Source organism: Pelmatolapia mariae, linkage group LG10_11, assembly GCF_036321145.2.
Source record: "Pelmatolapia mariae isolate MD_Pm_ZW linkage group LG10_11, Pm_UMD_F_2, whole genome shotgun sequence".
Lineage (NCBI taxonomy): Eukaryota > Metazoa > Chordata > Actinopteri > Cichliformes > Cichlidae > Pelmatolapia > Pelmatolapia mariae.
In genome coordinates this window covers 51,961,344-51,985,282 of record NC_086236.1, presented here as the reverse complement: position 1 = coordinate 51,985,282, position 23,939 = coordinate 51,961,344, and the positions used below count along the sequence as shown (strand labels likewise).

General features: G+C 40.1%; 1 protein-coding gene across 1 annotated transcript in view; it reads left to right on the top strand.

Moving 5' to 3' along the window:
* The window catches only part of LOC134635430 (furin-like protease kpc-1), a 201,651-nt gene that overhangs the window by 123,144 nt on the left and 54,568 nt on the right, over positions 1 to 23,939 (top strand). Inside the window, exons 9-12 of the mRNA XM_063484815.1 lie at positions 323 to 495; positions 3,784 to 3,999; positions 4,654 to 4,757; positions 19,661 to 19,774. Of these exons, the coding sequence (XP_063340885.1) occupies positions 323 to 495; positions 3,784 to 3,999; positions 4,654 to 4,757; positions 19,661 to 19,774 (607 nt within the window). The remainder of the gene's footprint in view (positions 1 to 322; positions 496 to 3,783; positions 4,000 to 4,653; positions 4,758 to 19,660; positions 19,775 to 23,939) is intronic.

Genomic DNA, 23,939 nt, shown 5'->3' with positions numbered 1-23,939 from the left:
AATTCTGTTCATCTGGACGTAGGGTTTTGTGGGAAACAAAACGCTACGTTCAGATGAACAGAATCAGCTTTTGGAGATTTACTTTCCTGGATGATTGAGAATGCATCAAGACGTTCTTTTAAGACATATGTTAATCATATTATTCAGTTTATAATGGTGGTCAGAAAGTATCAATCAGTAAATGCAGAGGAATGTAAATATAGCGATAGTGAGGGGAAGAGATATAGCTATAGTTTGTTTTGTTTTCTATTTCCTTTTTTTTTTCATTTTGCACAAGCCTTCCTCCAAACTCTGATCTCTGTGACCTTTTCGATGTGACCAGGTATCCGCCTGTTGGATGGCTCTGTGACGGATGCCATGGAGGCCACAGCTCTGACCTTCAACATCCACTTCATCGACATCTACGTCTGCAGTTGGGGCCCGAGGGACGACGGGGCCGAGATGGAGGGGCCGCGGAGCCTGACAGAGCAAGCCCTCCGGCTAGGAGCTCACAAGGCACAGCTTTCATCTCTAAGTTCACACTGCTGTCTGTCAGATGTAAAGCCGACAGTCACACTGTCAGTGGAGCTGGGATTGGAAGGACAAAATGTCGAGTGTTCAGATTTCCTAGCCAGATTTAAATCCTCATTTCCTTATTTATTTATATCTTACGGAGAGTACGTTCATGACACGTACTGTAACAAAGTCAAGCTGCTACTTTTACCACATAGTGAGACTGCTCCAAAACAGACTGAAAGTTTCTATTTGTTTTTTTCTTTAGATGAATATTGCAGGAAACTCTATTGATGGCTAATGGCATCAGCAGAGGATTGAATTAGTCTTCCTGTGTGTGTGTGTGTGTGTGTGTGTGTGTGTGTGTGTGTGTGTGTGTGTGTGTGTGTGTGTGTGTGTGTGTGTGTGTGTGTTGTAATCCAGGCCTCTCATTTATTTGGTATTCACTTCCGCTTTGGTTTGTTCATATAGACAGTAAGAGCATGACCTCCCACACAAAAGATACACTGATCAGCCACAACATTGAAACTAATGACAGATGACTAGAATAACACTAGTCTTCTAGAAACCGTGTTCTTCTGGGAAAATTTGAGTCCTGGCATTCACAGGGACATAATTTAAACTTAAACAAAGACGAATATAGCGATCATGGCGTTGCCCGCTGGTTTGTAACATCCAGTTTTGAAGCCTTCACATGAGCATTTTCACAGTCACCATCTTGGTATTTTGAAACCAGATGTGACAAGCACAGTGACTGTGAAGCTGCACTCTCATTGGCTAATGACTTGTGACTGACATGTCATACCCTGGACAATTCTCCTTTCTAATATGTAGATAACCCAAATTTAGGAGCCCATAACCCATAAACTAATCAGGAAAGTGTTAATAGAGATCAGGACAGAGAGTTGGTTTTCCATAGATTTCCATGGGACCAAACCACAGGTTTTGCCCCCCTGGTGGCAATGAATAATAATGCAGGGTTAAGATACTTGCCCACTGGCTTCACGTATTTTTATAGCGCTAGAAGCTACATCTTCTCTTCTCTCAGTCAAACTTCTTCTTGGGTACTTGTAGATTGCACTGCTGTTATTAGATTCGGTGTTTCCTGTTCACACCTTCCATGTGCTCTGGTTTTCTCTGTTTCGCTACTTCTTTACCGCTCTGGAAAAGTAGAAAACTGCTTTTAATTATATTTCCTTTGTATGAAATTGAAAATCCAAAGTGCCTGTCACCAAGGCAACAACGTCAATGTCCAGTATCACCAATTCATAATTTAGCTGAAATGTTATTCTCTTCAGCAGTAAGTCTAATTTCTAAGCCAGTAAGGGATTTATTTACACAAGTCTTAGTTTTAAGCCTCAATAAACAGCACAAGAAATGTTTATACAGCTGCTGCACTACAGTTTTTTTTTGGTGCCATAAACCAAGATCGAAGAACAGAATTTAAGCACAACTTCATTCTTGACTCTGGAAACACAGTTCTATGATAAAATATTCAAAACACAGTTTGCTTACTGATTTTCAAGCATATGTGAGTAACTTTAATCCTGGTTCCTCAGGTTTAGGTGTAATTTTTTGAGTTCTTAAAAAGGATTATCATCCTCTGAAGACAATTGCAGTAAAAGTGTGCTCTTTTAGCAAACTAAGGGTTAAGGATGATAATGGTAACTTCCTGGTTTGGATCTGGATGAGGCCTTTTGTTTCAAATGTTTCCCCTTTTCCACAAGCTCTTTCTAAAATAAGAACGGCTTAATATGCCCCCTAAATTACTAGCTGCCCCTCAGTTTCAGCATTTTTTTCACAAGTTAATGAGCCTGATTTTCAGTGGTGTATTGGCTTTCAAGATCAAGTGGACACCACAGAAAAGACATTTCTTAATTTATTCTTCACTGCTTCAGCTTTGAGTTGTTTTGGTCTTGGTGATGCCCTGTGAGAACTGCTCCTTACACTGTCCTTTGTGAAGGTTCATGTGCTGATGCCTTTGAGGAAAAAATAGTATTTGAGGAAAAAAATTAGTCACCTCATGAGGCATTAAAAATGTTGCATTAAAAAAACCTAAATTTAGCACAGGATGCGACAACACCAAAAAGAAGACATAAAATGTAGCAACTCAAGGGACCATGTGGGTTGGACCATGGATAGTTGGGCAGTAAGCAGCACATAATCTCATTATAATGTGATGGTATTTTCATTACACTGGGTTCTGCTAAGGCTTTTAAACACCAGACATGTAAAGTTTTGTGAGAATATTTTGACTACGTGAGTTTGCTGAATGAATCTGCGGCATTCATTTTTTCAAACCAAGCTTGATTCCTCAGATTTTTCAGAGCCGGAAAAACAGAAGTGCACTCATAGCTCAAATTTTGCACCAGTATTGAATATAAAAATGGTAAAATAATATTGTTTTAACTTAGACACACAGCTAGACACTGCTCTGGGTCATGGCTCTCTGGAATGATTTCTCTGACTCCTCAGATGTGGTCCCAACTCTGGGAACAAGAGCTCAAACTGTCCCAGTTGACATCCTGAAATATGTACGTATGCGATCGGGATACAGCTTCATATTCTGGATCAAACCATGAAATACTCCCTGTTGCTGCCTTCTCTTGAGGACTGTAAGAATCTTGGTTTTAGCCTTTTCTTGTTGGAAAACATCAAGACTGAAATTATTTTTGCAGTGCATTTTTTGAGAACAACTTTTCACAAAAAGCCAAGCTAGCATAAGTCAGCAATGGACTCCTATGACTTTTGTAGACTGTTGTAGCAATTTATCACATCTGGCTAGTTTCATCATCAGTGTTTTGTGAATACAGTATTCCCTTTACCATGTATATAAAAAAGTGCAAGAATGACTAGTCTGAATGCAGGGTACGTGGGTTTTTATACATATAAAATGATAATACATTTTACAGGAACAAACTGTCTATGTTACATTATGATAGGAAAAATAAAAACAGTACTACTACCACATAGCTGGAGTAACAGTATGTTATTGTAAAGCTTGCATTGTGCTTTAGCTTTCAGTGCTAAAAATTTAAAGGAAAGTTTGTTGCAGTGATTCATGCACATGACAGTTTTTTTTTTAAAACCCATCAAAGTAGCTACAAAGCAAACAGCTTAAAAGATATTTTATGAAAAACTTACATATGTTGTACACATAAAACAATAACAGCTTTTCCCATAAAACATTTGTTGACAATGTTTGTTTTAGATATAAATACAGTTTTTTGTTCGTATGTGAGATCTTTCTTTTTTTCATTCTCTTTGACATCCCACTGTTTGTTTTCTCAGGGCCGAGGTGGGAAGGGCAGCATCTATGTGTGGGCGGCAGGTAATGGTGGAATGCAGCATGACCACTGCGGTGCAGATGGATATGTTAACTCCATCTACAACATTGCCATCAGCGCGGTCACTCAAACTGGGAAGCCCGTCTTCTTTGGAGAGCCCTGCCCTGGAGTGATGGCCGTCACTCTGACAGGGACCAGCGTGGGAAGCTCATTACCTTTGGTTAGTGTGTGTGTACCTCCCAACACATCTAACAACAGTATTTATCATTAACGAGTGTATATACAGTATGTGTATGTGTGCACATCAGTGCCAGCAGCCCTGATCTTTGGCTCCCGTGAGCTGTAAGAAGCCTGTTAAAGAGCAGCCACTGGTGTGGTATTTATAGAGACTTGCCAAATGACCTAGGTGACTGCTGGGCACACACATGCAGACACACAGGAGCCAACGAGTGTTAATTGGAGGTAAAGCGTGGCTGTAGTGGCTGAGAAAGAGAGAGGAAGAAGCAGAGGTGTTGATGGCGGAGGTAACACTGAAAAGCCAGGAACAAATCCAGCGCCAGCTCTAGGGCTACAGAAACAGAAAGGCCAATTTTATCAGTGTGATATCACCCTTGTCTGCAGGGAGGTCTGCCCTTTACCACCTCACATTAGAAGGTGGTTAGACCAGAATGAAGTTGTTTTGTTACTGTTAAATTGTGTTGACGTGTTCTAATGACAGCAGAACCGCTGTTGACACAGTAGCTGCTATAGTGTGGAACCAGTAATGGCTTAATTAGCTGCAAACAGCTCACATGCACCTCCCCATTACAGCATATATGCTGGTACATATAATATAATATATCATGTAAAATTAGTTCCTTTGTGATTCCTCCAGGTGACTGTGACCAACATTGGTGATGGATGTGTCACACACTTTCCAGGAACATCCAGTGCTGCTCCGATTGCTGCAGCGATTCTGGCTCTTGCCATAGAAGTAAAGTGAGTTTTTTTTTCTTCTTACTTATTCTACAATCAAATAATGATATAAAATTGAATTTTGTATCGTGTTCATTTATGTAGGATTAATTTTGTGCTGCCTATATAGTGAATCCTATTAACACCCGCGATGATCAGATCTTTCATTTAGCACCCACTGCAGGTCACATGTTCACTGCTGATTTGTTCATCGATAGCTCAGGTTAGCAACAGGTAGACCACGGTCCAGACCCAGATGCTCTTATTTATGGATCTAGACATATTACTACATTTTGACAAATTGTTTATAATTATTTACGGTCAGTGTTGGGAAGGTTACTTTTAAAATGTATTCGATTACAGAATACCGAATACATGCCCCAAAATGTATTCTGTAACGTATTCCGTTACGTTACTCAATGAGAGTAACGTATTCTGAATACTTTGGATTACTTAATATATTATCATGCTGTTTACAACTACGTGAATGTACTATTGCTGTGATTTATTACTGTTACTGAAGGTCCGCGGCTCCGAACCGTAGTAAAGGGACATCTGGCTAATACGTCGGGTTCGTGTCGGGCTCGTAGCTGAAAAATAGCTTTACTTTGTTGTCTGGGTCAACTTTGCGAGCGAGAGACAGAGAGAGGCGTTGAAAGGCTGCTCCAACGGAACTTATTTTTTCCGGAGGAAAACACGAACACAGTGTACAGTTGAGTCTTAATAGTTTACTTACAAATGGGCTGTCAGGCACTCTTCTTGGCTGCAGTGGTTATTATTATATTTACATGCTTCCAGCTCCCGTTTTTGCTCCGTGACAGCTCAGACTTTTCCTTTCTCTCCCTCCCTCGCTCACAGACACATAATGTGTATGGTAGTCCATTCTCGCTGCAGCACGGACTACACTGCCCATGAGGCTACATTCTTTAGGGCCATGCCTGTAGCATTCTGCCTTTTAGCTTAGCACAACAACAACAACAAAAAAGCGCTCTCTCACCCAGGAAACACGCAGAGAGAGAGCGTCACCCTGTAACCATGGCAACCGTAACGCTGCCGCCTGGAACTACAGAGCGTAGCTGTCAAACAAACCCAAACAGTCCTGACCCGCGACAATATGAAACAGGAAAGTACCGCCGTGTAATCCATTTATTTCAACAAAGTAACTGTATTCTGAATACCACCTTTTTAAACGGTAACTGTAACGGAATACAGTTACTCATATTTTGTATTCTAAATACGTAACGGCGGTACATGTATTCCGTTACTCCCCAACACTGTTTACGGTATGGTTATTTTAATCTGTGCAAGGGTTAAGGTATTTACACAGGAAATACACCGACCAATCGTGTACATTCTAACTTATCCCACATGATGCTACTCAGCCAATGAAATCATTTATTCAGAGCATGTGTGAAAACAGAAAACTCCGAAATGCAGAAGTCAGATGAAGTAAGTCAGGAAAACAGATAGGGAGCAACAAGAGGTTTGTCTGGAAACTAATTGTTCAAAAACTCTGTTATTTATTTTTGCTTGTAAACATTATTTTACTCAAAATAGGGAAAGAACATTTTATTATTACTTTAATATTTTATTAATAACAGCACACCTTGACGTATTGTTGAACCCTACTTTATTTATTTTACTTTAAAACCAGTTAAAACCCTGGAAACAGACATTAAACTGTTAGACTACTTTCAAATATATTACACTAAATTATCATGCACATGGAAATGCATGATATTTCAGACCTTTGTTTGAGGACACTTTCTCTGACTAGGCCTCTTTAAATTTTAACTGAATGCTGATTTACAGAGGCCCAGGCCCAGTCAGTATCTCCTGATCACGTTGTGATCCATTTACCCAACATCTGAATTTGTTAAATATCGGTAAAGGCATTGCTAACAAGCTCTTTTAAAGTCCACTGCTAATTAGCAAATGCTAACATGCTAACACTAGGATTTTTTGCTTGTGTAAACATTGCCCTTGCAGATATGCTAGCTGGCTGATGTTAGTATGTGGCAGAAGCACTGCTTTACCATTTGGAAATCTCAAAAAGCCAATATTGTTGTCTTGACACTTGCTATAGCATAGACAGTCTCTATCTGTATTTGTGCGTCACAAACATTGTGAACACACATTGTGAAACTTTACGGTATTTATGTTTGAAAATAGGCTGGTCCATCTCACAACTGCTGAGTAATGGAGTAAAAATTGTTGTTGGTGTGACCGCCAGATGGTCTCAAGACCTTATGCATAATATTCTAAAATAAAAACACAGGATCATTATTGCTAAAGTTTGGTGCAGTTAGGTGAAACTTTTTGCTTTATGTCAAACAAGCAGTTTTTTTTCTTCTTTTCATTTATTTTGTTAGTCATTATTTCTATTATAATAGAATCAGTTTTGTATAAAATATCAGAAAGTTTGTGTCAAAATGCCTGTTTGCACTGTTTAAACGTTCAAAACTTGAAAAAAGCCGGGGTTATTTATTTATTTTATATTAATGATTTTAACAATTCACCAAGTCATTTAGTGGATGATTTTACGACTAAAAGAAACACATAAACAGATATAAACAGCGTCCTGTTTTGTTTTTCTACATTAAAATTCTACACCTCTGATCCTTTCCTACCTTTTTTTCCCCCTTGCTCTCTTCCTTTTCCTCTATTTGTTTTTTGGTCCCTCCTTTGATGTAGATCATTATTTTCTCCTACGCATTTGTTTTTTGCCTTTGTCTGAATCTGCAAATTTATCTCCTCACTCTTTTTTCTTCTTCTCACTCCTTTGTCTTGCCTGCCACTTCGTACAATTTCCCAAGCCCCCTTATTCTTCATCCCTCCTAACTCGCCAGCTGTCGGTGTGGCCTCGAGCCTGGTGTTTTGTGGTGGTATCGGGTGCGTCTACGCCTCCTTCATGTTATAGATGGTACTAGAGGCCGGCTTTACTGCTCCAGCTGTCATGCTGCAGCGTTCTCAGTCTCAGTCGCTTGGCTGTAAAATGGAGCGCGGGTCCCCTGGGCGAGACGACTCCCAGGACATTACTGTTAAAGGCTTTGTCGTGACCCGCTGCTACTGACTAAACTATATATCACCTCTCTTGCTCAGACCAACTGCATTCTGCTCACGTCTTTATGGAGCTGGGTCCTCTCTCTCACTCTCTCTGTATATCTTTCTTGCTCTCTTTCTCACATTTGCTCTTTCTGTGTCTCACTCTTTCTCCCCTCAGACGCACACATTCATATATTCTACTATGCTCACTTTTGCACGTTCAAGAGTATTTTTATCTTATCTTCATTAATCAGATACAACCTGTCTAATGTATAGCATCCACAACTTCCTGTGCCTTAGTATATGCAGATAATTTGTATGTAATGTGTATTTACACTATATTGCCAAAAGTATTTGCTCATCACATCCCATTCTTCATCCATAGGATGTTGACCAACCCTTTATAACTACTTCAACTCTCTGGGAAGGCTTTCCACAAGGTTTTGGAGTGTGTTTATGGGAATTTTGACCATTTTCCCAGAAGCACATTTGTGAGGTCAGACACTGATGTTTCATGAGAATGCCCAAAGGTGCTATGATGTCAGGACTCTGTGCAATCCAGTCAGTTCTTCCGCACCACATTTGCTCCTCCTTGTCTTTATGGACCTTGCTTTGTACACTGGTGCGCAGTCATAAGGGGCCATCCCCAAACTGTTGCCACAAAGTTGTGAGCAAGAAATATCAAAATTGTCTTGATATGCCAAAGCATTAGAAGTTCGTTTCACTAAAGGGCTGAACCAAAACAACCCCACACCATAATCCCCCCTCCACCAGACTCTGCACTTGATACAATGCAGTCACACAAGTAATGTTTTCCTGGCAAACACCAAACCCAGAAAAGTGTGAATCATCACTTCAGAGCCCACATCTCCACTGCCCTAGAGTCCAGTGGCGGCATCCTTTAGACCACTGCATCTGATGCTTTGCATTGCGCTTGGTGATGTTAGGCTTGGATGCAGCTGCTCAGCTATGGAAACACATTCAATGACGCACTGTTCTTGAGCTAATCTAAAGGACACGTGAAGTTTGGAGGTCTGCAACGATAGAGTATGCAGAAAGACGGCAAGCTCTACACACTATGTGCCTCGGCAGCCGAGCGATTCTGGCCACGTGACTGTTGATTAAAAGTGTTTAGCCTGTTGGTACACCACTGTGCTCCTGAAATATGGCAACTAGTGCTGAAGAGATTCCCATGAAATCTGGTACAGACATGCATAATTCATAGAGTATGAAGGAGGCTCTAACATAAGCTGGCCAACACCACTATATCATCAAGTTAGCAAAGTATTTATTACAATGCACAGAGCTGCTCGTGTCAAGTTGCAGTCAGCCTTTATAATATGAGGCAAATTAGCCACAGATGAATGTCCTTGATTCAACTGTCACCTCCACTATTAACACACATACCATCAGTTTAAACCTTTTTTTGCAGATTGGCTCATTGTGAACATATACGCAGGGTTATTGATACAAAATCTACCTATTACTGCTGCCTAATAATGATTCTATGCCCCTGTCAGTCACTCTGTTATCTCCACCTATAATTGTCTTGAAACTGCACTCTTCATGATTGATTAATGTTTCTGTTTTCCTGGAGTCGTGATCTTTTTTTTCAAAAAAGAGATCATGACTGTCAAAAAAGCAAGACTGGCAATACAGAAGAATTTCTGCTGGCATTGTGGTGATGCACTCTTCAGTGCTGATATAAAGAAGCTTCTATGGATTGCTTTCTGTGCTTTCAGAATAGCCTTCAACTTGTTCCTGTGTCAAGGTGTCAGTGTCTATGTTGGCCTGTCTGCCTGTTTTGCCATCCGTCTCCCTCCATCCATTTTGACGGCTGTCCAATGAACCATGAGACCAAATCAATTCTTCACTCATCCTGTTTGTCAGTCTTTCTGTCTGTGTTTGTTCACTTTATCACCATGTCTGTCACTTTATCTCTGTTTCTCTCAGTCCATTTATCAATCTGTCTATCCATTTGCTCACGAGGAGATGGACATTGGGCTTTGCTGTGATTCCACCTCCTAGTTTGGGCATGCAGTTGTCCACCTTTCTGTCCATCCATTTCAAGTTAACTATTTTGGTTGTCTAGGAAGATGGATTGCCTCCTCTTTAACCCGAGTCATACCTGTTCTGAGATTAGATCAGATCAATTTTATCATTTAGCTCCCTTTGCTCAAGTAAGAACTTATAAAATCTCTTAAGCACTTTTATCTCTTTGGGCAGTTTAGCCATCAATGCATTGCAGCTCTAGGTGCTTTATGGCAAATTCATACAAATATATGTGCCATTTGTATTATCCAAAGTGAAAATGAATCTTCATTAGAGCACAATGTACATTATTTACATTTAGTACAGAAAAAACTCAGGGTGATTTCTTTGACTTCATTTAAAATGACTAAACATTAGTTACAGCTAATATTGCCTAATGTATGGTAGCCATATGTTGAATTTTGATAATAGCATCCATCTGGAATATAACTGCATTCAATCAGCTGTTTTATTAGTGTATTCTCTTTGGATAATAATATTTCTGAAAAGCTTATAAATGTTGCTTAGACAGAAGAAAATCATTGTTCTTATGGTAAAGACCACAAATAAATGATTATTATGTATCAAATCAGCTGCAATATAACAGTTTCACTTTGGACATGAAAATCATGTTCATCATTTTCTAGAATACTTTATTCTCTTCCCTTTTCCAGTATTCTCTCTTTCTGTCTGTATCCTTTGAATTGAAAAGACAAATATTACTTATAACCTTCTCTGTGGGGGGTTAAGGGGTAATCAGCCTGTATTCTTATTGGTACACATAAAAAAAGTGAATCCAATCACTCTAATTGGTCTTTACTTAACCAGTGTGCCACATGCACAGACGCACACACACACACACACACATACACATACACAAATCCTCAGCAATGATATCGCTGATGTTAATGCCTACCAGCGAAGGTTAGTGTCATCTATGCCCTCTTACAAATACATACACAGCAGGAGGTGATTTTTTTATGACCTATATGTGACGATACTGCTATTATACATATTGTAAGATACGTGTGGGATTAACATGCTTATAAAACTCATTGGCCTTATAGACCATACCTTAGATAGCCTGGCTGTTTAACATGCGAGTCACATTCATTCTTAGCTTTATTTCATTCATACATCACTGACAGGTTTTTGCAACAGAGAGGATTTAATCTGTTTTCTGGGCTGCCATGCTTTTTGCGATCATACAGTGCTCTAGTCTGTTCAGTCTGAGTGGAACATGAATGTGCGTACCACGCTTTATGTATCGCTTTGAATACTGTTTGCTCAGACACAAAAATGTCCTCATGGTGTGACTAAAGGAAAAAGCTGGCTGATGACTATATAAAAAACACCCGGCTATTTTTCCAAATAGTTCCTTTCATATTTCAGTCTGAACCAGCCAGCTGAGTAACTAACTGAGAGACCAACATTGCCACCTCTACATGACTAAAAATAATGACCAGTGTACTAACTTTAATCAAGTTACATTTCTGTGAAACGAGAAAACAAAATTAACTATTAACACCTTTAAAACAACAACAACATACTCCATATATTTTCCCCACAATTTAAAGAGTTGGTCATTAGAAAATATGCATGCATACATCGCACGTACAATATTCGAAGCTGGGAGCATATACATATTGACTATACACTAGAAAAGGAAGGAATGAATACAGAGACAGAGATATCATTGATACAATTTTATACGTAAAAGGATTTTATTTATGTGCAAACACACATTGAACAGTATAATTCCCCAACTTGTTATGCAAAGATCCAAATATGCATGTTAAGCATATTAAACGCTCATCTGTTTATGTGGTGTAAACACTCGCACGCACACACAGAGAAGTATGAATCACACAAATACAGACATACATACGCACTGGTCATGGTTCTTGCAATCATACAAGCACACACGTGTACACATGTACTCATTAACCACAGAACTCAGGGCGACATTAGTGGAGTGTGTTTAAAGGAGATTGCGGGCATGCAGTTATTGGACTTTGCCTAATTGATAAACCCATTAGTAACACTTGTTCAGATAACATGGGAGGAATCTCAGTCTGCTCACAGTCACTCCAAATGGGTTCACTTAGGCTTAGAGTGCAGCACATTAAGAGAAGATTACAGAGCGACGTGGAGCTTCTTGCCAGTCCACGCCTCGCTACTGTGAGATTAATAGAGACGAGCTAAAGACAGTGGCAGGGGTAATATTGGACTCTGACACTCCACAGGGTGGAGACAGTGTGTATATATGTGTGTAACTGTTCAGCAGTTGATGTGTTCTATCTACGTTTATACGTGTATGTTTATACATCTGCGTATGTTTTTGGGTCGTTAAGATAGACTGTGTTTCTTATATTGTGTGAAATGTGTCTGTATTAATGTGTGTTTGTGCACTTTGCTCCTGTTATGTGTATTTGCCTGTTTATGTGGGCGGCTCTGTGCTTCTCTGCAAATCTATATCTGCATGTGTGTTAGTTTCTCTGCTTTTCAACTAGAGCTGTGATGTAGCTCTGCAGATCTTAATGCGAAGTGTCCAAGCAGAAGATGTGCCGCCTGGGATGAGACAGTGAGGTTTAAACTGCTGCTCGTCTTGTACCAGCACATTACACCCTGCTGGCTAACAAGCTCCACTGTTAGTGATTTCTCCTTCAGTTACTGTTAACATAAAAAGAAAAGAACAGGAAAATTGCACATGCAGAGCTTCTGTAAAGCGAGCATCAGGGTGCATGCAAATGCTTCAGTCTCTTTCAGCTGCAAATACGTCTATGATGCATGATGGAGTGAAACCTATTACTTTAGAGATGGAGGTGATAATGGTTAATGTTTGGCTACTCGCCATGTTTTCAATTTGAGGTTTATATTGAGAAATAGCCCAACCACCAATGAGTGGATAGCCATGTAATGTCTTACACTGAGCACCATTTTTCAGATTGACTTTTGTGGTTTAGGATAGGATGAATTACTACCTAAATATACTGACAGATTTGATGCACACATTTGTGAACCCATTAGTTTTCATCAGAGGTCAAAATGAGGCCAAAATTTGAATGTGTCTCAACTATAATTCTTCCACCAAGGCATAAACAGAGGTGGAGGTCGTGATAATTGCCATTTCTTTGACTGACTGTTTGTCAGCAGGATCACACAAAAACTTACAAGCCAATTTAATTGGAGAGAAAGAAGCCATTTTAGTCTAAGAAATTCAGTAGTGGTTGGTGTAGTTCATTTAAATTGGTTGATTTCCTGTCGTGGTCCACGCATGCATGCTCCACAAACATTCAATAGGGTTGAAGTTGGGTTTTGAGAAGGCCAGAAGCTCAAGGTTAGCCTGCTTTATCCATCCTAAAACCAGGTTTGATGTCTGCCAGCAATCATTGCCCTGTTGGAACACTTTATTGTGTTTAAGTTTTAACCGTCTAGCTCACAGATGTCGAACTCCAGGCCTCTAGGGTGGGTGTCCTGCAGGTTTTAGATGTGTCCTTGATACAACATAGCTGATTTAAATGGCTAAATTACCTCCTCAACATGTCTTGAAATTTTCCAGAGGCCTGAACTAATCATTTGATTCAGGTGTGTTGACCCAGGGTGTCATCTAAAAGCTGCAGGACACCGGCCCTCGATGCCTGGAGTTCGACACCCCTGGTCTAGCTGTTGATTTGAGGTGAAGTTGAGGACTTCAGACGTAGTCCTCCTCCTTTATTATTCCATACACTTTGTGCAGTGTACTGAAAGCAAACTAGCGCCTGAGCATGATGCTACCACCACAATGGTTGATAGTTGGTACAGTGGTCTCAGGTTTGAAAGCCTCATGTTTACTCCTCCAAACTTGTCTTGTCCCTGTGGTCAAGCAGCTCAATCTTTGTCTCATCTGATCATAAAATTTTCCCCAGAAGGCATTTGGCTTGTCCGTGTAGGGAGCTGCAAATTTCACTTCAGCTTGAAGATGTCGGTGTTGGACCAGGGGCTTCTTTCGTGGTTGGTATCTTCTCAGTCTATGGCGATGCAAAACTCACACACGGGATGCAAAGCTGCTCCAACAGCTTCCAGTTCATGGCAGGCTTGAGCCTCGGTGGTTCCAAAGTCATTCCTTAACATCCTAATTCATTTCCTCTCATCAAAGGGTGACAGTTTAGGTCTTCTTCCAGATCCACTTTGGGGGAAAGTGGTAACAAATCAGAATAATTTCTACTTGTTTGAGCTTGGAATTAGCTGTTGTTTAGAAATGGCTCCATAAGACCACTCCATCTATAATTCTCCTTGTGTGTTTGGATATATTTGACTATGCATGCATAAATTTGACCCTGCGTGGATTCAAGAAGATCCCAAATAATTTTCCAACCCAGTTATTAATTTTTAAATCCATAAAGATTTGTACTGTACAGTAATTCTATCTTTGAAAAAAGAACAGTTAAAAAAGTAATAAAGGTCCAAATTTACCATGACATTCATGTTTATAATGAGGGTGAGGAGTATAAAAAAAAATCACTACAAGTTACAATGTGTTAAGCTAAATTTGTAAAATTATGTAACTCATAACCCAAATGGGAGTTGTAAAAATATTATTGATTGATCATGCAAAAATATATAGTCAAATCAACAAGACTTTCCTTTATATTGTGGGAACATGAAAGTGACAGATTTTTGGAAAACTGACAGTAAAATAATGGCTCTATTTATCTTTTCTCCTCTCTTTCCTGCTTACAGCATTTGAAAGTATGGTTAAAAGAATTACATAGCTTGTGCTCCCTACAGTATTTCATTTTCAATGCTTGTTTACTGGAAGAAAAAAAAAATAGTGGAGAGTGATGCTTCTAAATGATCGAGAGCTGACATTGTTTTCCTCTGGGTCTTGCTCTCTCTTGCTTTCTTCACCCCTCCATCTTTCTGTCTCCTCGATTGCCCATCTTTGCCGTTCTCTCTCCGGGCTGGACACTTTGTCCTCACGCTCCCTGTCTCCTTCTCCTCATGCCAGTCCTTCTCCTCCTCCTCCCCCTCCTCCTCTCTGCCTGGGCCCAGTGTGAGTGATAAATTATTCGTGGGCATGCTCGGAGGGCCCAGGGCTTCTCATTCCTGCACACAGAGGACTAGCATTGATCCAGCCTGTGGTTCAACTTAATTGGAAACCCAGTTATACCAGCTACAGACACACTCGCGCACAAAAACACAGAGCGCACACGCATGAACATGCACTTCCAGACACTCCACGTACAGTAAAGCCACATTCAGACACACATATGGACTGTTGTATGGTAGAGTATTACACCTGTGTGTAGATGCATGTTTATTATACATGTTTAGTGTCAACGTTATTACACAACACACATAAATATGTCTCGTTTCTTTCCTTAATGCTTTGAAATGCTACAGAATGAACATTTGCAAGTGTTTCACATCAGCTGTGTTTTACAGCAAAAATACTAAAAAACTCAAAATTTCATACAAGTGCGTATTGTATCTAAAATACAAGAATAAGTAGGTAAGTATACACACAGACACACGCACAAGCACACACTTTTTATAGCCACTAAGCCTGCATTCTAAGCAGCACTAAAGAGGAGTAACAGTCCACAGTGGAGCAATATGGAGGCCCAGGTTTATCGATTGGACTGAGACACTGACTATCATACAGCTAATAGATTACATCAGACACATCGAAGCGGCCCAGTCAATGAGGCCTGATCCTATTAACTGGGGATTTGTAAACAGTTGTGTGCTCACTGTGATGGCTGCTGTGCTGCTTTGTGAGCCTTGGCGAGGAGATGACGGCTGTTAGGGTTTGAGGGGCTGCTCGTATACAGCCGCACTCTGCCCCCGCAGACCAGCGATCACTCGGCTCCTCTATTCCGAATATCGCAGTTTAGCTCACAGAAGACGACGCTGTCAGCAATTATAATTTCACACTAGTGAAAACAGCTTCGACAGAGTAAGATAATCCATGACAGGAAACACGAGTTCTTCCACGGATTTTCTTAGTTTGTTGTGTACGAGTTGTCGTATGTTTGTCCTATGTGCAGCAGAAGTAATCCCAGCATTCTTTTCGAAACATTTCAGCTTAAAGGCTTAAAGTCAGAGCGGCATTTAAAAAGAAAAAAAAAGTTGAGATTAGTTCATTTCAGTAGAATCAGGTAAGTGCTGGTGTTGTGTGCAGTCATTGTGACAGAGTTAAAGCTACAAATACAATCTTTAGGAAAGTATGTTAACTGGAGAGCTTTGGTATCTGCCTAGCAAACAACAGTCAGTTAGTTCTCAGTCCCAAATCAGGACACTCTGTTGCTTGGTCAGGGTCTGTCAGCATCATGTTCTAACACAGCAGGTGTTTCCGAAGTGTAATATAAACTCTATAGTCAGACAGAGTTCAATAGGAGTCCCTCTATATTTGAAATGGACACCATGAGGCTCCAAGGAAAAAGTGCCCTGTTGGTGTTTTTACTGATGTGGCACATTTAACTGTGACAACAAAACTTGCAGATTGGAGATGTTTTTCTTATGATAAGCAGTTAATGCCGTGAAAGAGAGCTTTGTTTTTTAAACTTAATAATGAAATGTGGTATCTTCACTCCCCAAATAGTGACTGAAAATTCAAGGTATAAACAAAAGTAAAATTTCAGTTTATAATCATGGTCCCAGACAGGACGCCCGTCTTCTGGCTGATTTTCATGTAATCACCTGCTTTCTGTATGGTAAAATGGTAAACAGTACCGTGCATCCTGGAAATAATGATAAAGGTACATCAAAAAGAATGGGATGCTATCATGGTATCTGTTGCATTAAAGTATGAGATGAAACAGCATATTGCTACTACCTTGACAGCTATTGTGTTTCACCACCTAGTCCTTCACTATAAATGTCTGCTGCAGCCTGTTTTGCAAGCTAGCACGAGTAACGATTTTATCTATGCTTTTTTGATTTTGTATATGACATTTGTAGATAATAGCTGATCGCATTTCTGGTGGGGATGCACCAAAATGTGCATTGGTAATAGCGCTGTTAAATGGCATCAAACCAGATATGACATTTACTCACTGTAGTAGCAGTCAGTCTGCGGTTAAATGCTTTTCTAAGCGCGCTAAAAATACAAAATAGTAACAGCTTCAAAAAGAATCCCCCTTAGACTTTACTATGTTGCTGTTACTTGATGCATTTCAACTTTAGGCAATGTTTTCCCACAAATGCTTTTGGTTAAACTCTACGTGTGAGACTGGCTGCATCCATCCATCCCTTTTCTCCCACTTATTCAGTTCAGTGTCACGAGGAGGCTGGAGCTGCTATAGGGTGGTAGGGGACAACTTAGACAGGTCGCCAACACAGAGAGACAACTATTCACATTCACACCTATGGCCCGTTTAGAATCACCAATTGAACCTAACCCCACTAACTGGCACTGGCTGTGGACTGTGGGAGTAAGCCAGAGTACCCAGAAAGAATCTACACAGACTCGGGGAAAACATGCAAACTCCACACATAAAGGCTGTGGATGGTGGATTTGAACCCAGGACCTTCTGCTAGGCAAAAGTGCTACCCACTACTCCACTGTTTCACCATACAATAAGTGGTCAAAAATATAAATACATCTAGGATGTCATAAATAATTAGTGGATTTACTAGAGATGTTGGCAAAACTTAGTTTAGAAACCATCATTAACTTGTATTGTTCTACTTTAATAGTGCTTTGAACTTGTGGCAACTAAACTAAAAGCAGTGGAAAGAAAGAAACACACATCTAGCATTCCTACAAAGAGCTCCTGCAGGGAAAAAAACCCAGCCACCTCTGTCTGAAATAAACCTCACAAGTTAACAGCTCAGTTCATCTTAAGTCCATTACAGCATAAGCAATAGTTCTGTTTAACCAGCACTATGGCGGATGCTGGTCGTGGGGTTTTCATATTAATTTCGTGGCCTAAACCTATTCACACGTCCCTTCAGGGGCTGTGCTGCAAAGAGGAGTGAAAACACTGCGAAAGAGAGAGAGAGCGAGAGAGAAAGAGAGGGAGATAGCAGCACTGCGCTCTCAGCCAACAGTGTGTTTTTAAGAGCAAAACGACTTTTCCAAAATAAATAGATCTGTGTCGCTGACTGCTAGGAGAGAGAAAAGCCCTCGGTTCAATAATTAATTCCCGAGTCGAGGGTTTTGGAGAGCCGCTGATTGGGCTGATTTTTTATTTTTTTTTATTCTGTTATGATACAAAGGAGGCCGTTTGAAGTAATTTGTCCCAGAGAGAGCAGCTTGGAATACCATACATGCTTTGATTTAGCAAAGCAAATTTAATTTTGTTTGCTTTATGCAAACCAGCCGGGGCCGCGGGGCTTTCTCTGATTCCACCAGAGGGGTGATGGTGGTGGTGGTGGTGCTGATGATAGAGGTGGGGGAGTGCACACAACAGAATCACGCTGCTGCCGCTAATATATAATACAGACCGCACACTCGCACACAGACACGCACGCACACGCACGCACACGCACGCACGCAGTGAGCAGCAACAGTTCAAAAGTACAAAGCTTACACACCACCCCACGCACACACGCGCACAGTCCAATCCCTTTGAAATCAAAGCTTAAAATAATTGTTTGTGCGTTGTGTTTTGTTTCATTCTATCCGTCTATTATTAGTGTTACTGGTATTATTCCTATCATGTTGTTTTAGCCGCTTGTTCGTGCTGCTTGCCAGGGTTTTGTTTTATGCTGCTAATGAAAGCTTCTCTCCCCGCTTTTGTTCTGCTTTATTTTTTTCAAATACGTGAATGGAATACATCTGTTTATATCTGCGCCTCATATTTCCCAAGATGTCTAACACCCAGCAGCACAATAATGAAGAGGCTACTTGTGGGTTTTTTCCCCCTTTTACTTTCCAAAGGGTTTTTTTTTTTGTTGTTTTTTGTTTTTTTTAAATCTCCACGTCTTAGTGCAGATTTCGCTGTTGACTGTGACGTTACACCTTAGCCGGATGCATGCATGATGTGTTGCAGTTTTATCATTAATGATGGGAGAAATTAGCTGTGTAGTATACCTTTAATTACCTTCCTTCTATCCTTCTGTACTGGAGAAATGAGTGCCTGTGTACAGATGTTGAGGCACACAGCAGAAGCGTTTCTCCTCAGGAACAGGAAAAAAAAAAGAAAAGGTGTTCAGAATGGGTAGCCAAGCGGTTTTCTTATGCTCCATTCAAGTCATTTTCTTAGGGAACAATAATGAGTGGATAAAGCAGAAAAACCCAATTTCCTTTATGCTTTTTATATCCTGAAAAAGCCCTCATTGACGACCCTTTGGTCTTTTGTTATAGAAAACTGAGCTAATATCCTCCAGCTCTCTGCACAGTTTAAAGGTCTTAATTGGATTCCATTAGTATATTGCTTGACATGACACTTGAGTCCGCTCCATTAGAATTCCCCTGCCCGGGATTAAAAAGAAGACTTTTTCTACATTCGACTCTCTTGGCTCTTTTGTTAAAGTCTCATATATTCTTTGTTGGATTCACAGTTTTTAGTGACACCATTATTAAAAATGTAAGCTTGACTTTAAGTAGGTGCTTTTATGTCTAGAGGACCTGCTATTAAAGGTATGGCAGCGTCTCATCGCGGCAGTTTATGTATCAATAAACCTTTGCATTAATACAGTGCAAGCTTTACATGTGGGCCTGATAAAGTGTGTTGTACGCCCCATAAAACCGTCCTCCAGCTTTTTTCTGCACAAGACTGGAGCGCTGAGCTCCCTGCAGGTTTCTTTTCAGAGTATCACGCAGAGTTGAAGTGTTTCCTCTGTGGTTTCAGTCGGTGTAGAACACAGGCCGAAAGGAAGGATGCGTTTGATGATATTCTGTTTTATGTCTCTTGCCCTAGTCCTGAGCTGACGTGGAGGGATGTTCAGCATCTGATCGCCAAGACAGCAAAGATCCCCGACCCTAAAGAGCCTGGCTGGAACATCAATGCAGCAGGATACCATGTTCACCATAGGTACCGTAAAACATGCATGCAACACAAACATGTGGCGTTACCACTGGGATTAGTCCCAGCAGTCTGCCAGCATCTCACTTACTTAGCTTACTAGTAAACTAATCAGTCGCATTAATCATTAGGTCTATAGGTTTTTATGAGTACATAGCTGAAACACTTGTTTTTTTTACCCCAAGGTTGTGCAGACAGCACAGACTTTGTAAAATCATTTCTCCAGTCCAAGAAAAATTGCAAAAATATAACCCCCAGGGGCATCGTAAGGACCTTGAAATATTTGGTGGTGGGTGGGGATGGCTCTGCCCAGCCCTGAAATTTTTTAGATTTTCACCCAATAAATTTTCGAGCGTATATATGAGAAAAATGAATGTGGTAAAGGTTCCTAAGATGGTTCCCTAACATAGGGTGTAAAAAACAAAACAAGTGCAGTCTAACTTCCCTTTCATCTTCATTGTCATGTTTATTTCCAACAGTAAGAGGAGAACAGAAGAATTATAGCCGTGATGTAAATAAAGCAGTCATAGGCTTGACTGTATGTTGCCAATACTTCAAAATAAAATCGACCAATCCGGATCTCCCGAGCTTCTGTTTCTCTTGTGCGACAACGGCCCTGTTTGAGCTGTGACGAACATGAACTGTGACAAACTGCGTTAACTCTGTGTGTTATCTATCTGATACCCTCCTCTTCTTCACCTCTCCAGGAGCTCTTTTTGGTGTCTCATCTCTCTGTGACACTCCTTATCTGCTCTGCTGTCTCCTCCTCTTCTCTTCGCCTCCTGATTAGATTATAAAATGTTTCTTAGTCAGTTTATTTAATATGTAGATAGACAAAAGGCAAATGTTTCCCTTCATGATGTTTATATAATACAAAACCACTTCAGAACCTCTGAGCTCGATTGGCTAGCATAAGTGCTCTCTTGTTCATGAACCTCAGCTTGTAGATGACTCATCTGCTGCAACAGCAACAGGAGACAACGCCTCCTTCACCTCCTCTGACCTCACTTGCACCTCATTGCCTTATACCTCCTTTTTATGTTTTTTATTTTTAAAAAAGGTTATTATAACTATTGACATCAGATGCCAACAATGACTCACTCAGCTCTCTCACTGTTTCAGGTTGTCTGTCCCATTCTCGTGAACACAATATCTCGAATTTAGCATCAACAATAACTTGTATTCAATGATTAACTAATTACATTCTGGTTGCCAGCATCACTATAAATATTTCTGGCAATAGCCCAGAATTACCAAACTTCAAATAAATATTCAATAGGAAGAACAGATGACATCATATATCCACTGAATGATTTAAATAGTTTAAAAAAGCAATTGTTTTGCGCATCTCCTGTGGCAGATGAATTGTACAGTCGCTTTATCTGTAAATATTCTCACTCTCCAATATTTGCCTATGTAACAAATATTTTATTTAACTAAAATGTGAAAAGTCATCTGGCCAAATAATTTAATTAAATTCATTTCAAATCAATTCAGTTCTGTTCAATTCTATTCTATTTATATAGCATCAAATCCCAGCAACAGTTGCCTCAAGGCACTTTACATTGTAAGATGAAAACCCTACAGTAATATAGAGAAACCCCCAACAATCAGAAGGCCCCCTTTGAATAAGCACTTGGTGAAAGCAGGAAGGAAAACCTGCCTTTTAACAGGAAGAAACCTCCCTGAGCCAGGACCAGGCTCAGGGAGGTTTTCAATTTGATACCATAAGTGCATCTCCTAAAAATTGGTGACCTTGACCTGAAGGTTAGAGGTCAAGTTTTCTGAAAATCTTCTGAACATGATAACTCCAAAGAGATGTCATCTGGGCTTTCCAAATTTATACCATTGGTACATCTACTAGGAGACTGAGGGGTAGCACTGGCAGTATCAGTATTTTGGAATTTGTAGTGTGAACGATTAGTGACCTAGTTTCAGTTACTAAAAATTGATATCAAATTACTGCGGGCAACGTTGTATAATGAGAAGTAGCTGCTGTCAAAGGTACTAAAAACGTCACAGTTTTACTTAAAAATTTGTGCTGCTGTTGTGTAACAGTCATATTTCAAACTTTCTGACCTTTTTCTGCATATTTGTGAATTCAGAAATTCAGCAGTATTTCTTCATTTCTAAATACTTGTTTTTACTGCTGAAAAGCAAAGTAGTTCAAAATCATTATCTCCTACTGCCTGGGATTGAATAATTTTAATTAATTACAGTTATTACTGGTGACTTTTTGCCTCAATTGTAAATAACAGATAAAAAATGCAGATGAACCATCAGCTGCTGCTTTGTAGGATATATGTTGCTTGTGCCGATAATAAAGATAATCTTTCAATTACGTTACACCTGTGCTGTATGCTTCATGGCATTTTGTAGGCGTAAAATATAATACAGCAAGATAAAATATTTAGAGCATAAAGGAAGTTTTATGGGCAGATTTATAAAAAGTATGATTCCATTAATTATACCTATGAACTATAATTTTTTCTTAACCATTGAAAACATCACTAAAACTTTGAAACTGCTATATTTAGAAGGGCATATCCTGCAAATCTGTCAGTCTCTATTTAGTCTGGGGCATTATAGATACTTATGTTGGCCACTGAATCTATTGAGCTATATTAGAGAAATGAATTAATCTATTAAGTGGTTAGGCTCCGATGACCCATCATGGCAGAACAGAATTCCAATGGTGATAGGGTTTAGGAAATGACTCCCCTGAAAGCTAGATGTTGGTGGTGATGGAGGCTTGGATGGAGCTTTGAGAGACTCAAGTAAGGCAGAAATGAGGAGGAGGTGGGCTGCACAGGTGATATTCTGAAAAGGAGAATGTTGGAAGAGCGCTGAGATTTAAAACACATAGAGTGGAGGCTCATTGGCTCAATGAAGGTGGGCAAGAAGATGATTGGACTAGTGTAATGATGTCAGTATTGAGTTTGATAGCGTGGGAATGTGGAGGTGATGCAAAGAACAGTCTAACAGCTGAACATCCGGGAAAGCAGTCAGGTGAGTGATTACAGATTTTCTTTTTCTGAAATTCCACACAAGCTTCATTTTCAAAGATGGCAGCCAGTCAGTTAAATATAAACTGCTCAACTGGCAGATGAGCTCAATGGCATTTCAGTTTTCAGGTTTTCTTCAGCATTGTATGGCCGACTGCACACGTGCAGTATTGTTTTCATCTGTAGGTTTGTGAATATAAAGCTCCTCTTGATTCATTGAGTATTGATAGTCTTGTCAATAGTTTTACTAGCATGTCTTTTATGTTTGTGCTCTTTGGGGAATATACTTAACCGACCACTGGGGATTTTTGTTTGTACTGCAACAGCACAAGTGGCCTCTTGGAAACACTGACAAGAAGGTTGAGTAGCAGCATCATGTCCAGCTCTCCATGTTTCCAACCAAGCTAGCAAACCAAAGAGTAGAAAAGAAGGATGAGATATATTACCCTTGAGTCTGGAAGTGAAAGTCTCACTCATTTTTGTTGCACTACTCTGTCTTTAATTGGCATGAAACTAATCAGAGCAGATATAAATTAAAATCTGATGCTGTCCACATCAACTGCATCAGAGAGCATAACCTTTATTATTATAGATGGATTACAAGCCAGATGAGAATTTTCATTCTGCCTATTGGCCAGATGTGTCTGGGGTGGAGCAAGAAAGGTAAATATAATAACAAAGTGCTGTTTTTTGGACTGTTAGAAAACATAAAGATTTTATGTTCCTTTTGCAGCTAGTTCTTAGCCTGTACTGACCTTTGCACATCTATAGTATGTTGCCACATCCAAGCTTACCTGGCTATGGGAAGGTGTTTCGCTCAAACTTGCACTTACACCTGGTAGTTGGGTCGGACCACTTCCATACCACAATCAAGCTGGGCAAAGGATCCACACCAAAGGGGGAAAACAAACCTGATTTAAACCGACTAAACACCACTGGTGTAAAAACATCTCAACCTATTCTGAACCAAAGTAGTCACCCCTATGCAGTCCCCTGTTGGTTCACTTGCAATGCCCGGGAGCAGTGTCCATCTTTTATGTACAGTTTATATCTGAGAGTTAACCTCTAGCAGTGACCTGATGTGTGACACTGCAAACAAGGCAGGCTGAAGCCTTCACTGTGGACTGGGAGCTATAACCACATATAACCTCTGGCTTGATAACAATATA